We start from the raw sequence: 18,497 nt of genomic DNA, 5'->3' as shown, positions 1-18,497 counted from the left end.
TTCTTCAAAGTAAAAAAACAATGCTCGTCCAGACTAGACCTAGACCAGACTTCAGACAGACAGAGCCTTCTGCCAATGTGATTGTCCATGGGTATCACTTAAGATCAGGTCAGATGTCCTGCCGACATCCATCCTAACTAAAAAAAAATTCGATTATTTTTAAAGCATTTACAGTTACACTTTATATAAAACAACTTATTTAAAAGAATTAAATAATATTTTCGTAGACACAAACACACTTCGCGTTTTTATTTATTTATTTTATGGTTGTGCAAAAAAATACCTAGTAAAAATACAAGTGCATACGGTACATAACCAATTAGGGTCGTACATACCATGCGCATGAGTTAAAATGTCAATGAATTGTTACCACGTTGCAGTATTATGGGACGACATTTTAATCACTTAACCATCAACGAAATAAAAAAAATACATCCGCGATAAACTATTTTTACAATTTCAAGGCGTCTGAGAGGTTTTTAATGCTACTTTCAATCTTCTGATGGATTCAGAAAATTTAAAATGCTGACACGGATAATATAATATCCCTCAACTCTGAAATTTTTTTTTTAGTTTTATATATAGAAAGTTTAATTATTTATAGACAATTATTGATTATTTTATGAAATAAAAGTATTAATCGTGTGGCACGCGCTGGTATAGGTCATACGTACATATATCATATTTACTACATTACAGGTATTGACAATGACTTTTTTATAAGGGTATACACCACACAACTTTAACTAATAATAAAATGGTAATGGAAGGTCGAAATAATGTAACATTTTAATTGCCATAGAACTGATTTTCTGACAATCAGATCATAATACTTTTAATATCATACAGACGAAATGTTTGTATTTCTGTAATACATAAATTTGAAAAAACTACTGTACGGATTTTAAATACTCTTTCATCATTCAAGGGCGTCATTATCTATGAGTAACATAGGTTATTATTATTATTATTATATATATTCATTTCTATAATATATAAAAAAAAAATCAGCAAAGCGTAGCAAGCTGGGACCGGCCATAGTTAACTACGCTCAAATTATAATATTATTTAAAAGCTTAAAATTTTCTCTTTCGGAACAAAATTCTAACAGAAAATTAACAAAATTTAGACTTATATTGATTTTAAATAATTTTTTATAAATTCCTTGACACAATTTTGACCTTACCACGTCCTATTAGTATAACATTTCACGACACACATAAAGGCATTTTAAATCTTCATTAAACCGATTCATTCCCAATTAAAATCGTGTGTTAATCACTCTTGTAGGCACTTGAACTTGAAGTCTATGCCTGCATCAGAATCAGAGCAGCAATATGCAGCTAAACGATTATATTTTAAACCTTATGCTTGTTGTAATAAGGAATATAGTGCTATATGAGAATGCATTAACAACTTGGTGGAAAGCTATAAGCACGTTTTTTTGGATGAGTTTGGTATCAATATAAAAAGCAAAAGTCGGTTTTTCTGGGCATCAGTGTGTGGTTACTCATCAGTGTGGAGCTGTGCTTGAGGATGAAAGCGGTAACGAGCTTTTGTGATTGTGTTGTGAATTAGTGCTTCCTGCGTGGAAAGCTTGGTTAATTGAAAATGGCTGTTGTTTTAAAAATACGATTTTTGAATAATTTTGACAATTTTATTATCGCTTAAACTCTTATTAACACTTGTAAAGAAATAAAACTTAATAGTACATAACATTTTTTCCAGATTATCTTCACCGCTTTAATAGCGGTCTGCAGCTCTGCAAATCTAGATCGGACATATCTTCCGCCATCTTCAGCTAAAGCGGCTGGAGGCTCATCGGAGATCCTACAACTTCCGAACCTACCTATCGGAAGTTATGAGAACGACCATCAAGGAGTCGTGGTTGATGCCGCAGTTGGAACTAGAACCTCAGAACAATCTGGGCTGTCAGGTCTAGGAGCTTCAAGAATCAGCTACGGGTCCACAAACTCAAAAGTAGGAGAAGCAGCATTCAGAGACAAACATCTTCAGGGTGGAGCTTCTTTTCTTTCGCAAGGTTTTGTAGACTTTAATAGGCCAGAGAGGGTTCAGGCCAGTCGTGATCGTGTCTCCAATATAGTAAGGCTTGAGAATAATTTGACCCCTGATAGCTATAACTATTTGTACCAAACTGACAATGGTATAAGCGCTGCTGAAAAGGCTGTTTCCGTCGATGGAGTGAAGGCGGAAGGCGGGTTTTCCTATACTGGTGATGATGGGCAAGTGTACACCGTGACATACACAGCTGATGAGGATGGGTTCCGGCCCAAAGGAGCTCATTTGCCAACACCCCCACCGATCCCACCAGAAATTTTGAAGGCCTTGGAGCAAAATGCTAAAGATGAAGCTGCGGGGTTGATTGATGATGGTGAGTAGATTTAAATATATTTATTGTTGAGAATAACATAAATCTAACTGTATTTATATATAGATACTAATTAACGTAATTAGAGAAACATAATATATTAGGGTTGGTAGGCAATATTTTATCAGGTTCTTCCCTTAAATAATGATGAACCATCAATGGAACAGAATAAAAAAAATTTATATAAGCTAAACAGTAACAACAATAAGCAAGCTAAAAGTATAGTTTAGGTTGGACATGACGAATTATGACCCATTTTATTTATTTTTTAAAGTGTGTGTCACTTGTGTGTGGCACGAAAAAGCCTGTAATGTAGGAAAAAATTGTGCATGAGCACTAAACTAATATACTAATAGGGTTTGGTTACTTCTAGAAATTTTCTAACATCCACTTTGGTATTTTACTTAACGCGAGTCTATTATTACATTAGATGTAATTTTATAAATTGTCACTGCCCACTATTAATCTATTAAAAAAATCTCACTGTTAAAAATAACTGTTAAAAGCAATAAACTAAAAAGTTATTGTTTATCTGATACATCTTATTAATGGTCGAGGTTGTTGACCGAATCTTAACTCGATTCTACGATCGATTAAGTGAAATAAATGACTTGATAGCTCCCGAATATGTAATTGAGAAACGGATTTCATTATCGTGATGATAAAAATCGTAATAGTTTAATAGTTGTTGATAGAAATGGATGGGAATTAAAAATAGCTGAGATTCAGGGTTTGATTCGCGGCGGAACATTGAAGTAACAAAGAAATATGAAATAAATAAATAAATCAGTGGCGCTTCAACCTCTTTAGGTCTTGACCTCAGATTTCTTCTGTTTCATGATCATTTTTAAAAACTAATAGGCAAGTAGTAGCCTCTAGTGCCTGACACACGTCGTCGACTTTTTGGGTCTAAGACATGTCGGTTTCCTCACGATGTTTTCCTTCAACGTTCGAGCAAATGGTAAATGCGCAAATAGAAACTCCATTGGTGCACAGCCGGGGATCGAACCTACGACCTCAGATATGAGAGTCTCACGCTGAAGCCACTAGGCCAACACTGCTCTAACAAAGAAATATAACCGTCACAAACTGGACGGTAACATTTATCCAATTCACTGGACGTCATAACGTACAAAACAATTTTGCTGCGTTTAACACGATAATTTATAGTTGTTATGATAAACAAAAGTTTATGTGAAAGCAATTTTTATACGGAAGTAATGAAATCATTATAATATAAACCTGTTCACAAGCAGGTTCGCCCACAATAATTATGGTCACTTAATTTAAACATTGTTTTTTTTAAGAACGTAATACATTTAAATATTAACAAACATTTATGACACCTTTAATGCACTAAGCAAATTGCAGTGGCGCCTAAGTTTAAGTTTACTAGCTGTTGGTATTTTCTTAGATTGATTAAGTGTCAGAATAGCATGAACTTGAGGGTAAATTATTTTATAAAAATATTAAAATAAAAATTCAATTTTAATCTAGTAATTATCGGGCTAAAAAACCACGATTAATTCAACCTATTTTATGATTTCTGTACACATAGAATAATATTATAATTCGATTTAGATTATTAAGACAAATTTGAGTACTTATAGTAAAGATTATTGCGCAAACAAATACAATTAAACATAGCCCATGTTTTCAGGAAGAAACTTTGAAGACTTATTTGTATCAAAGATATATACATAAATGCCATTAATAAAATATAATGTTTTCACATATTTTTTAACTATTTTTAACGTAATATTTTCGGAAATGTCCTCAAACTGAAATTGATTTTTATCTGACAATCCGTTGTATTAAGTGAAAGGTTTCATTAACCTTGTCATTTTGTGTATATTTTTAAATGTCAAAACAATTATTCTAGCACATAAAAATTTAAAAATAGATGTTTAATTGATATTTAGCTGCCATTTTAGACTTGTTTTTATTATTTTAAACAATAATTCTATTTCCCCAATTTCTCTAGTTTTATAGTAATATTTAGATCAAGTTCATTGAAGTTCAAAAGAAAGTACATAATTATCAAACTAACAAAAAAATAAAAGCGTTTGTAATCAGAGAAGAACCGCTAATAGAAAATAATATAAGATGAGCGTTAAATGATAAAATAATTAACATAAATCACTGAATAACAGTAAATATATTATTAAGATATTAATGTTATAAAACTGACCTACCCATATAAGTTACAAAATCCTTTTCATTATAATTACTATTAAATCACAAGAAAATCTGCGACAAGACCGATTAGTGTAATCCCATTGTATTATTTGATGAATGTTTAAGCGGCTCATAAATACTAGTCAGAGGCGTTGACAAATGATCAACTAACTTTCATTTTCTATTTACAGGCTCCTACGACGCGCAGAAGTACAATACCGCCGGTGATTATTCAGACAGCAGCGATAATGATAGATATAACGACAGACAATCAAATAAAGTGGCCAATCGACCTGGATCTAATTCCCCTACAAGCTTTTCCATCAATCAGAACAATCAGGCGTTTAAACCAAACTTTAATAACCAGGCAGGCGACTTTAATAAAAAAGAACAAACTAACCAATTTCAAACATCAGAAGTTTCATCTAATCTCGCAAGTGACACTACTCCAGGCCTCATTAACAAACCAGATATAACCCAAGCAAGTTTTTTTACCAGCAATAGGTTTGTAGAAACAAATCCCTCACAAAATTTTAATCAGCAGACAATCTCAACAAGTCCACAGTTTTCTGAACAAACTTTCGAAGGAACGTTAAATGCATCGGTCAATGATGGTAAACCTGGACCATCGCAAGATATTGTAATACCTCTTTCCCAACAACCTTTACAAAATGAGGATAATGCACAAGCCGCATTTCCATCGGGAAAGCCGATTAATATAATGAATACTATACAGGGTATTCAGCCTACACAAACTAGCTCTTTAGTTTCAACCATAAACAACAATGGAAACATAATCAAACCATTCACAGAGACAAAGCCATCAGATGCTTTAAATTCACAAGCAACTATTATACCAACCAACCAGCCATCGAGGGAGCTTACTACTCCTTTTGAGACAACTGTAATGTCAAACGTTGAAACAGACCGTAAACCTGTAAACACCTTTACATCTCAGGTGTTTGAATCAGCAACAGCTAACTTATTTACCTCACCTCAAGCTGGAAAGCCGCAGGACAACGGACAACAGAGTCAGTTGACAAATAAATTTGAAGACAACATTTATAATTACAATAAACCATCATTATCCCCAGACACTATATTCCAAAAGCCATCATTTCAAGGATCTGACGATAAGCAAAACGTAAATGGAATACCAGTCACACCGGAAAACGCTTTAACACAGCAACCAATTACTTCATATGATGATGAAATTTACCAGTACAATAAGCCAATATTGTCTCAGGGGTCTTCAAATATTCAAGGCTTTGGTCAAAACCCTTCCATAGAGAGCTTTACACATAGTTCAGATATTAAACAACAAATATCTGCAATTCAAAGTACACCGACAAATCAACCGGGATCAACATACGAAAGTAATATATATCAATATAATAAACCAACTTTACATAGTCAATCTACGCAGAGTCAATCTACAAATCATGGTGAAAAACCGGATCAATACAATAAGCCGTCACTGCAATCATTCATGTTAAACCAGCAAACTTCACAATCAAGTATATCAACAATTTCTGGAGAAATTTATAATAAACCTATGTCACCGTTTCCAAACTTGAGCGCACAAAACCCATTTCAAAGTAACTTTATGCAATCTCAACTAAATAATAATCAACCACAGAACTTAGTTGGGTCAGTAATAAGTCCAAACTCCAAACAACCAGTATTTCAAAGTACCCATAGCTCATTTTCGCCAACAAAACCCTCCTTTGCAAGTAGCTTTCCAATTATGTTAGAACAAAATTATAGCATACAAACCCCTAATTTAAATAAAGACCAAACAATATCTGAGAATTTAAACAAGAGACCACCACAAAGTACAATTGTACAACCACGACCCACTGTACCTTCGTTCAGTCAAACAATAATTAATCAATTCAGACCACAAGTGCCCATTGGTACCTATAATTATGACGTACCTTCCAAGTCCTTCCAGCAACCACATTCATCCTCTGATCAAAGTAAAATAACTCAAAGTGCTCACTCTTTTGGAAATAATAATAAACCAACCTCGCAGCCGATTCTACCATCCACAACTGGTCAATTACCGGGTTCATTCCAAAACAATGGCATTACTCAAGCTTCAATTTCTTCATTTGCCCCGAACACTGGCTTACTATTAAACCAGCCAACGAATTCGCCATTCAATATTAGACCTAGTTCTACATTTGCCCAAGCTGCTGCATCAACGGGACAATTTCCAACATTGCCCACTTTAACACCTCAAGAACCAATGGCTACTTCACAGTTTCAACCTTCTAATACATATGACGGTGCAATCTATCAGTACAATAAACCCCAAGAATCCTTCCCTGCTAAGCCTGAAAAAAGTGAAGAGAAAATAATAGAAACAGCTCCATTAAATGGTCAACTCAATCCCCAATTTATATTTAGTATAGATAATAAAGGCTCTGTTATTGAAAAGTTTGAATTCAAACCTGTATCATCGCCCCAGGGGATTCCTACACTTCCTAACACACCAACTTCTGATCAATTAAAACCAGATCATAGTAAGAATGAACTCACCAAAGAAGCGGATTCTCGTCCGATCGGTTCAACAATTCTTGGTAGCGCCTGTTGTAGTGGGCATTTGCAACAGAACAAACAATTTGGTAAGCCCGAAACGAATCGTAATGAATTAAACGCACAATCGTTAATGCCGCAAGAGGCAAGTTCAACAATCAAAGGGGAACGATTTGATGTTAATAGAATACCATCAACCTTCGACTCAACGGGCTATCATTATTAATTAACTGAAACGCATAGCAAATAATAGTGTGATATTATTCTTAATGTTTGGAGCAATAAATAAATTATTTTTTTGTAAAATTGTTGTTTTTTATGTTAAATTACTTACTATTTTAAGTTACAATACTAAATATATTTGTAGTCGATTAATAATAATTAATAATTAATTATTAATTAATTAGTTATTCGTAATAACTAACCTTTAAATTATAATTTGTAGTATTAGACTTAGAAAGTATGTATGGATGACAATAGTCAAATGAGATTGAGGTAATACATATTTTTTTACTTAACTACGTAAAATTTAGACACAAATATTACAGATATTACAAAATTGAAGAATTTCTCGAAATGCTAGATCGAATTAGTCTATGTTTGTCTAGATTGTGCTAAAGATTACAGACATCATACTATTATATTTAAGAACGTAGAAGTTTACTTCTAACAATTTTATAATTAATTTGTAAGATCAACGCGAGCACACAAAATGATGTTGCAAATACCGAAGTCCAATCAAATCTGTTTATATATTTATTAATTAGGGGTAAAAATTTAAAAAAACTTCACTAATCCGTTTTATCAATATTTCACCTTCAATGTTTTACATCTATCGTTACGTCCATCACCTTCATTGTAACGATCTACAAATATCAACCAATTAACTCATACACGCAACACGCAATAAAGGGCCTATCAATAACATATAATATTATAAACTGGTCTGTGTGCAAATGGTTGAGACATGAAATGAAATAATGAAAAATACATTTAAAATATCATAAAAAAAAACAAACAGAAGCGATCTTTAGATACAACTAAGTATTTTGTTTTATACATAGTCTGTTATATATTGCGCATCTGTAGATTTGATTGAATGTAAAGGCACAATAACTCGTGTAAACGAGGATTCATTTTTAATATTTATTACTAATTTTATTGAAGTACGTTTGCTGAAAATCAGTTTGTAAATAATTATTTAAATAGATTAAATCTGTGTAAAAATAATGGATAGATTGCGTTACATGTTTCTAGAATTATACGAAAACGATGTATCACAAAAGGCAACCGGGCGGAACCTAATACTACAAACCTTATACAAGAATTATAATAATAATAGATATGTAATCAATTAAAACACGTGTATAATAATATATTTTAGATACCTAAATTAAATCAAGAGAAAATGCTAAACATGACAGTTTGGGTACCTTACTTGTGGAGAAAGAAAGGTGCGACTCATATGATATCCTTGATTCGTCAACATCTCACTGTCAGACCTGAAAGCTACAGTAGCTATGGTTAAGAAGTTATAATATATATCCTTAGCGATCGGAATAATTTTGTTAGGACGTTTAAGAGTACGCGAATCATATACCATGGTAGATACGATAAGTATACAACATTACCATGAATAAAAGTCGGATACTTATGGTAATATTTAGATTCGAGTCTTAGCGCTAATTAGAACTTCCGTATGTCAAATCGATTGATGCATACAATCACCCTAAACTTCAAAATATAACTTGTAGCATTAGGCATGCCCGAAGTAGCAGTGAATAGTTAGTTCGGGATGTCTTCATTAGTGTGTTAAATTACAGAAATAGGAATGATTTAAGATTTTAAAATGTTTTAGCAAACCCTTTTGCACTGTACCTAGCACTTAAAGCTAGTGTTATTTCCGCAAATAACAATGCGTATTACATTTTATTTTATTTGCCGCCTTTAGAGTCACAAAAGGTCAATGATATTATATATAAGCCTTTATAAAGTCAACAACGACTTTAGGTAATATATCAGTACAAAAATGATACAATTATGTGTATTAGATTCTGTTTTTAACAGATTATAAAAAAGGTTTATTTTTATTAATTTTTAAGTTACGCAACAAAGATATTTTTTATCTTAAATTAATTGGTCGTTAAATATTGCGCAATGAGTCCATAGCCATCAAAATCTATCTAAAACGGAGGTAAATGATAAGAACCCATCTCATTTGGTCTATTTATTAAATTTCTTTAGTTTGTAAAGATTACAGTGCAACATAAACTGTCTTTTTTAGGGTTTCCTCTGGCTTTAATTCGGGTATCTTAAATAACTGGCTTATTAAGTTGTTGATGTTATTTCTTAAGCTTTAGTAGTTTAAGTTCATAATGAAGGTTTACATGTAGGTATTGACAAAGCATATAATATATAAAAAGAATTTCATATGTCGATACTCAATCGAACCTTTCAGTGGAAAGCGATCAAAAATACAGTGACAAACAATTTTTATATAAAGATATTCCCCATGTAAAGGCCGTTACTTTTATTGATTACTATATTTAAATCCTTATTTCTTAGAAGTACAAATGTATATAAAAAAATCTACTGACTCAATGACGGCTCGAATCCTTGAAGTTAACATACTATCACTTTTTTGTCCCACGCTTATCCTATTTAGTCTTTTTACTTATTAATATTCTGCCTATAAAAATATATTCATAAATTTATATAGAAATGTGCCTATAGAGCTTGAAACAATATAGGTGCATTTTTCGATTAAAATATAAAAAAATCTATATTTGGATATCAAAATCTAAATTATAATAAATTACAGGTTTGTTTTGTAATACTGAGCCAAATTGAGAATAAATGATTTTAAAAATTGCCTGTTTTAGTTACCGCTTGCTTATAACGTAATAATATTTACATAAGTTTGATAATATAGTGTGTTTTGTTATTTTATGACAAGATAAGGCAAAGTTCTATAGTCTCTGCCTACCTTTATGAAAAACGTAAAGAAACTTAAATAGCTTAATTTATAGTTCGGAATGTAAAGTACTTTTATTCTTATTCGAATAATAAGTAATAAATAAACTGAAAAATAATTATTGTCTTTCTACTAAACAAATGACGCTTAATATTATTGTTCAGTATTTTGATTTTTAATATCTGTTGTAAGTCTAGCCTTCATCACGTGAAATATGAAATGTTGAACACGTCAATCAATAACAAAAAACCATCAACAAATCACGTTGATAGAATTCACAGGTCGTGGTCAAAGTATCCGTACATAAATTTGTTCACTGTAAACTTTGTTTACTAATTGTTTTTTATAGTAAGAAAAACCTGGTAACAAAAAAATGAAAATAAAATTAACATGCACAAACAATTATAGCAAATTCAACTCTTTCTATTGCTTCTTTTTATTAAACATTTTCCGTCTTTTGGATTGAATGTTCATAACTTAAAAATATAATAAAAATTAATCTGCAATATAATTTTTTCATAACCGTTTCGTAATACTCTAAATATGCACAAAAATCCTAGATTTAAAAATATAATAAAATGACAGACATGGAATATTTTCTAACGCAACCAAAACAAATATTGTTTTCTTGGGAATAAAACCCATTACTATATCCACGTTACATTAAGCGAAGTCTATTAAACTACAGCGGTTATAATTAAGAATCCGATAAATTATGTATGGAATTAGAAGCAAAGGTTTCGTCCAAGACAAGACGAGTATTGGTGTCAAAACGAACCCAACTAAGACAAAGATAATGACCAACAGCCGAAAGCCAATTATAAATATTGGAAGAAAAAAAAAATTACAAGATACACATATTCAGGAAAACAATTACCCTTTAATAAAAATAATTTTGAGGAAGAAGTGGCAAGTTTCAATATAAAGCTTGGAATAGACATCCTCTTATACCTGGTCAACGGGAGCTTATCATGGCTGTTCAAGGACTGGTGCCCAGAGAACAATAGAAGGTAGCATCTTTAAAAATAAAAAATATACACAAAAAGGTATAAACGCAGAACACCGACGCGTTATCCCACGCCTGGTTTTTGGGGGGCGGTGGATGGAGGAAGCTAACAACAGATACAAATGGAAATTTCAGGAGGCCTTTACCGAAACGGGGTCCATACTGCAGAACACAAAGATACCGAAATAACAATAATTAGACGCTAAAACTAACGCCCATTTGATATGTAATTTTTTAACAGTATAAAATTAAAGTGGCTTTATATTATAAATTCTGTATCATAAATGGCTAAAGCCAGATCGAATAACTAGCATTATAAATTAGCTCATTCACGAAATAATCGTGGGCGAGATGACCTGATGTGTTAGCGTCACTTGATGAACAGTCACGCAGCATTAAACAAATAATACGTACATTTCGTTATAGCTACCTCAATACTTTAGTTAGGGAAGGTTTTGCAATGGCAAGGTAGTAGGTCCCTCCCACTAAGGGTTCTTAATTTAAAAACTTCTTTTTTTTAAAGTAATCTGGATCAGCAATGCTATCCAAGTTATTCAGCCTATGATTCTTGGTACTCAATTTACTTGTACTTGCTCGGAAAGTGATGGAGAAGTGTAAGGCTAGCGGATGGCGGATGTAGTGCAGCTACATCCGCTAGCCTCCTAGCGAAACCACCTGAGGGAGTGGTGTGTTTGAATTACGGCAAATCTTTCAATGTCCGAATTTACTCGAACCAAAACTCGTCTTCGACTCAAAAATATAGCTGTGTCAGGCAAAGAAGGCTGGTTTACCTATAAACATACATAATATAACATACCTTTACATATAATTGATTATTTTCTATAATTTTATAGAAAACTATACAAATATTCAATTGAAAAATATTTTTCTCATATGTATGTCAGTATGAAAAATAAAATCATGTTTTTTCATTATAACATCAAATGTGTAAGATTTGCTAACCCTTTTAGGTAAAAAATACCTGTGTCAAGGTTCCATAACATAACTTTAGTTAACAATTTTAACACAAAGCATTACGCGACGCGTAACACGCGAAACATAATTTCATACATTCATGAAAAGGCCAATATTTCATTTACTATAGAAAATAATCTGAAGCCTTCTGGTATTCAGATATGATTTTAGCAGAGCATTTTTTAAATTATCGGCTGTCATGCTACGATAAACAAAACTGTCGATGCGTCTAACAGTGAATAATGTAATTTATTTGATTTTATATAGAAGTGACCATAAAAATCTTGATGTCTTAATAAACCTACAGTCATATTATAATGATTAAAAAAATTTAAAAAAATCAGTGGCGCTACAACCTGTTTAGGTGCCTCAGATTTCTGAATCTGTTTCATGATCATTTTTTAAATCTAATAGGCAAGTAGGTGATCAGCCTCCAGTGCCTGACACACGCCGTCGACTTTTTGGGTCCAGGACATGACGGTTTCCTCACGATGTTTTCCATCACCGTTCGAGCAAATGTTAAATGCGCACTTAGAAGGAAACTCCATCGGTGCACAGCCGGGGATTGAACCTACGACCTCTTGTATGAGATTCGCTCGCTGAATCCACTATGGCCACTATGGTCCAACACTGCTTTTTTTTTCGTGATGACAATAAATACTTTTTAATATACATATATAGATCAACAATGGATTTTTTAATAACTACGATTATGCAACATGAAAATAATGTTCAGTTCAAATCAGTGGGTCAAAGCTTCCTAAGCTAAACTACAATTAGTTAATATAAATTTTAACGAAGTACCTACCGTCGTTAAACTAATATTAAGTGAATCGCGCCTGTGAAGGGCATTGCATCAAAAACTTGAGACGAATTATGGACATGAATGACTATAATTAACAGCATACTTAACATTACACAATTGTTTAGGAATTTTAAATAGATGAAGATGCTTAACCTAGAATTAAATTATTACGCCTCTAGGTGTAAATTATATGATATGTGATTACTGACGAAGCGCTCTTGGTTTTAAAGAGAGATGGAGCCACTGTTCGAAACACGGTTGATATTATCTTCAGGTTACGTCAAATCAAAGCGACTGTCGATGTATGTAGGTTTCTAGAGACTCTAATATCTGTAGTTCCATAAATTTACAAGTCGAGGGTCTGCTACAAACGAATGAAACAATGCCTTATGAATCAATTTAATTCAGACGAATAACTAGGTTTCATAAATTTATTTAACGATTTTCTCACGATGTTTTACTTTATACAGATTTGAAAATTACACCAACTATGATGACTATGATATTAGATATTTTAACCTCAGTTATATGTGTCAAAAATAATTGGCATAGAAATCGGGCAATTTTTTTTTTCATAACGGGTCCATTTGACGTGCTGTAAGCCAATAAAGACACTAACTTTTAAGTACGCTAAAGAGGCTTTTATTAATAATTCGAATAAACTATTTTTTCACCGGGAATCAAACCCAGGGTACAGGAGGACCTTTGATTATTTACGCATTTTTCTTGTAGATTTGTGGTTACCAGATCGTGCGTTTGCATATCACTAGATATCTCAGAAGTTACTTTAAGTATTTGCCTATGTATTTGTAAGCTTTACAAATAATACATTGCTGCTAATTAATATTATTGATTAATTACCTAAATAACAAATACTGTAAATCTCGTAAATGCTATGCTTAATTTCACTGTTAACACATTACCATTTTATGCCCTTCTGTAACGAATACCAATTACTAACTGTAATAAATATTATCATATAATGTTAAGCACTTTCATAAAGTAATTGGAATGAACATAATTCCAACATACTTGAGAAATAGTTTTGGTAGGCTATGAGGATTGTGATAATATGAATTTTTTCTTGTATTAAACATAATTTAAAAATGAAATCATATTAAGTTTGCCTTTTCGGGTCCTTGCTTGGGTCTACAAAGCTGTTTACGCTAGTACCTAGTAATATTTATATTTTTTGTTTTTTTTGTTTGACCAGTAAACATTTTAACATATTGAAAAATCTATATTTTCTATATACAATAACTTTGTAGACCGAAGAAGGTTTTCCTACGATCCTAAAAATAATAATATTTTTTAAGCATGATACATTGCTTTATACATTGCTGAATACAATATATTATTATTTCAAACACTTTTACCAACAAAGGGAATTTCACATGTACATTTTTTTCATTATATTTTAAATAAAGATAATTATTATTATATATCTCGTTTATTATGAAATACTATATTTATACAATGAGTCGCGTGCCTTCGCAAAATCAACAAATCGTCGATCAAAATAATTAGTGTATCAACAAAATCGATCGGAAAATTGTGTAAGACGGCACTCACACAGTGAAATGAAGATTCACCTACAGTCAAAGGTTAGGTCCGTGAGCGCTTTTAGTAACTAAGGTGAACGAATTTCGAGATATAAATATAGCATGGTTCTGACGAACGGTACATTCTGTGTCTGTCCTTACATCTAGCAACCGTTATGAAGCTGGTAAATATTTAATTTTACCCATACATAAGACAAACAACTTTAACAGTAGAAAATATTGTTTTACAACACGAAAATATTTGACTAAAATATTACTTTTATTTTCAGCTAATATTATTATCGATAGTAGCATGTAGCTACGGGGATAAATTAGATAGAACGTATCTTCCACCGGCAAATGCAGGGTCTGCTGGTGGTAGCCCGGGATCTTTAACAGCTCCAGGCTTGTCGAATTTCGGGACCACAGGACCAGCCAAACAACCACTTGAACAACGACCTATTGGACAGCCTTCCAGACCTAATTATTTCGGTCAAGCTAATCAACAAACGCCAGGACAGCAAGAGTCAGGATCTTTGAATTTTGAATCAAACCGGCCATTTGGATTTACTTCTGGATCTGGTGCGAGGAAACCCAGTCCAGTTTATGGACCAGCTGACAGCAGACCAAACCTAGGAAATAATGGCTTCGTTTCTGGTTTTGGACCAAGTAATTCACAAGGTGATAATCAGGCACAATCTTTAGGGATTTCCAATAGCCCCAATGAATTGGGTCAGCAATCTTTTGGACCCAATGCTGCATCTCCCGTTGGATACAGCCAGATAAACGGTCAAAACTTTGTAGGAAGTTCTTCACAACCTGAATCAGAACGCCCTCAGGCGGCTGCTGATAGAAACGCTGAAATCCTCAATTATGTCAACGAAAACGACGGGGACAGATTTAATTACAGGTTTGAAACATCTAACGGAATAACTGCTGAGGAAGCAGGCGTAGCTTCTGGTGGTGTTAAAGCCCAAGGAGGGTATTCCTATACTGGTGATGATGGAAAAGCTTACACTATTACGTATACTGCTGATGAACAAGGATATCAACCACAAGGAGAACATTTACCCACACCTCCCCCAATTCCTGAGGAAATATTGAGGTCAATAGAAAAAAATGCTCAAGCTGCCGCAGCTGGCACACAAGAAGGTAGGATTGAATAAAATAATGTACATATTGTGTGATTAATTAACAATTAAATAACTATAATAATCGTTATGGTTTCAAAATTAACAAAATGCTTAACTGATATGTTGCACTTGAAGATCGCTATAAAAATATATTATAGTAATTATAATAGTAATTAAGACATTGTAGTGATGTAATACCGATGTTTATTTTGTGTGTGAATTATAGGATAGTTAACACATTAATGCTTAAAAAAATTGTTTAAGCATTAAATGTGTTGAATAATCTTACAATTACTTATGCACACACATTAAATACGCTTTAATTCAACTTTATCAAAATTGATTTATTTGTGTTTTGCTGTAATTTATTTTAAAAATATAAATTATAATTGACTTTTTTATTTCAGGTGCTTACCGTCCAGAAGATTATGAAAACGAAGATAATTCCCAAGGTTATTCAGGCGCCACTTCTATTAACAAACCTCAGGGACAAGATCAGTTCTCATCTCAACAATACATCGCTCCAATTGATAAGCCAGCAAGTTCTCAAATCGGATTTCAACAAACGAAACCTGAATTCCAAAATGTACCGACAAGTGAGAATAATTACAACGATAGACTCACAAATGGAGTATCGAGTTTCGAACCGATCAGGTCTTCCAATGTAGGATCAATTAACCAAGCTCAGTCACAGAGAAAACCTGGCTACGAGTACTCTCGCCCTCAGAATACACAGGACACTAAACAAGATTTTGTTAGTCAGTTCAGCCAATCTCGTCCCCAGTTTGGATCCCAAATCCCTTCAAACTCTCCATTTTCAAAATCTGGAAATGGACAGGCATTAAACCCTTTCAACGGTGCCTCCAGACCTGAGTCTCAAATAACACCAAGTGGGCAAGACTATTTTAAACCAAGCCAAGTGTCACAATATCAACAATCTGGGTTTAAACCCACATCAAACCAACCAGGTCAAGGACCTCAGTCCAAATTACCTTCAGCTCAAAATTACAACCAAGAGTCTTCAGGTTATCAGTATCAACCAGTAAATTCAGGTTTTGGCGTAACAGCGCGCCCTAGTTTCCCTAATCAGCCCAGTTTTCAAAACTTAGACCAGGGTGTTACAACTCAGGGCGGAAATCAATATCAAACCAACCCATCAAACAAATTTTCGAAGAGACCTTCTTCAAACCAACCAGGTCAGGAACCACAGTCCAAATTATCTCCAGCTCAAAATTACAACCAAGAGTCTTCAGGTTATCAGTATCAACCAGTAAATTCAGGTTTTGGCGTAACAGCGCGCCCTAGTTTCGCTAATCAGCCTAGTCAGCCAACCATAAACCAGGGTGTTACACCTCAGGGTGGAAATCAATATCAAACCAACCCTTCAAACAAATTTTCGAACAGACCTTCTTTAAACCAACAGTATCAACAAAACACGCAAGGTTTAACCCCTTCCCCAAACGGTTTCAATAGACCTAATGGTGCTCTTCAAAATCAAGTATCCTCAACCAACTTGCCTTTAGGATTCGTTAACTCTATTGCAAAACAAACCGCCCCAATTCAAGCTCCATATCAATACCAACGGCCATCTCAACCCTTCAACCAAAATCAGGTGTCGCAAAATGGTTTCAGACAACCAACAAGTCAAGGTCAGATACCATCTGGCGCCAATGAACCAGCATTTGGTTCGCCACAAACTAGTTATAACCAGCCAATTCAAAGCCAGGGCCCATTGCAATCTACTTTTAATCAGAACTCAGATCAAAGGCAGACTAACCCTTCACAAATTCAAGGATCATCGATGCCTAGTTTCAACAGGCCAACCCAAGGTCAAGGCTCTAAACCGGTATTTCCATCTGGGAACCAACCGGAGCAGTTCAGTGGACCTCGTCAACCTCCAAGCTATAACCCAGATGAAGGCTACAAATACTAGAATAGTTTAAGTAACAACGAAAGAGGCATTAAAATGTAAAAAAACAATAGTTTATCGGGCATTTGTAAATAGAACAATTTATTATGTTTAAGATCACCATGTGATCGTGGCAATAAATGATTTTAAAATATTTCCTGTTTTTATATAATTCCTTGCTTCATGAACTTCATTACTTCATATTGTTCTAAATATTATAGATGATTTATAATTTAATTTAAGAAATGTAATTAATATCATTGTAGTTAATTCTAATATACCTAATAACTAACCTTAAAATTCAATAATTAAAATATATTAAAAGGAGTCCCTTTAGGCAAGGTTCCGAAGATACTGGCAGCGTTCCCCCTTTGAATAGCTGAACTAATTCTTTGTCCGAGGTAGCTGCCAGCTCTTCGGTTTCCTGTGATGTCGACTAACCTTTTTGATATTTTTTTTTATATATAATTAATTTTAAACATATTCCTACGCAACATCGAAATCTACGGCTCACGCACTCGAAGCTTTTTTATAGGTATAAAAGGTCAATCTATAGAACACGCAACTTTACTATGATAGCATGACATTACGGATCAGTAAAACGATTGAGTAAGACATGACAAGACATGTAGAGACTACTAAGAAATTATTAAATTGCTCTAAATTTACCTTGAGGGCTTTGAGCTTGTTGTTGGCCTGTCATAAATATCATGAGATGATTTTATTAAATCCCAAATACGTATATGAATGATTCATTTGGGTAGATAGAGGTATTTTCATAAAAAAGACATTTAAAACAAATATTGAAATTGCGACTATAAGCATGATGTACAATTTATTTGTTCGGAATAAGAAATATTTATAAATTTCCAAATAGGTTTTTTCGAACTCCAAGATAAATTGAAACCGAAATTATTTTCCTTATTTATAACGGCTGATTACTTATATATAGCCGCGTCTTATCAGATTATTGTAATTGAAGCAAAACACGAGAAAATAATTACAAAGACAAAAAATTATTGACCTTCTTTAGCTGGATTGTCGTG

The 18,497-nt window shown here is 33.2% G+C and overlaps 2 protein-coding genes across 4 annotated transcripts; both read left to right on the top strand.

Moving 5' to 3' along the window:
* Positions 1 to 1,439: 1,439 nt before the first annotated feature.
* On the top strand, positions 1,440 to 7,408 carry LOC110996280. 2 transcript variants are annotated; one of them, XM_022263876.2, is made up of 4 exons: positions 1,440 to 1,545; positions 1,729 to 2,392; positions 4,759 to 5,884; positions 5,918 to 7,408. In XM_022263876.2, exons 1-4 carry the CDS (start codon positions 1,537 to 1,539, stop codon positions 7,332 to 7,334), a joined length of 3,216 nt encoding a protein of 1,071 aa, XP_022119568.2. In that variant the 5' UTR covers positions 1,440 to 1,536; the 3' UTR covers positions 7,335 to 7,408. The 2 variants fall into 2 exon arrangements, with proteins under 2 accessions (XP_022119568.2, XP_022119567.2); XM_022263875.2 differs by having other exon boundaries at positions 4,759 to 7,408.
* Positions 7,409 to 14,548: 7,140 nt separating this feature from the next.
* Positions 14,549 to 17,602, top strand: LOC110996274 (pro-resilin-like). 2 transcript variants are annotated; one of them, XM_022263869.2, is made up of 4 exons: positions 14,549 to 14,594; positions 14,700 to 15,561; positions 15,950 to 16,226; positions 16,257 to 17,602. In XM_022263869.2, the coding sequence occupies exons 1-4, from the start codon at positions 14,586 to 14,588 to the stop codon at positions 17,473 to 17,475; spliced, it is 2,367 nt and encodes a 788-aa protein (XP_022119561.2). In that variant the 5' UTR covers positions 14,549 to 14,585; the 3' UTR covers positions 17,476 to 17,602. The 2 variants fall into 2 exon arrangements, with proteins under 2 accessions (XP_022119561.2, XP_022119560.2); XM_022263868.2 differs by having other exon boundaries at positions 15,950 to 17,602.
* Positions 17,603 to 18,497: the final 895 nt, after the last annotated feature.

Source organism: Pieris rapae, chromosome 13, assembly GCF_905147795.1.
Source record: "Pieris rapae chromosome 13, ilPieRapa1.1, whole genome shotgun sequence".
Lineage (NCBI taxonomy): Eukaryota > Metazoa > Arthropoda > Insecta > Lepidoptera > Pieridae > Pieris > Pieris rapae.
This window is presented reverse-complemented; position numbering and strand designations above follow the sequence as displayed.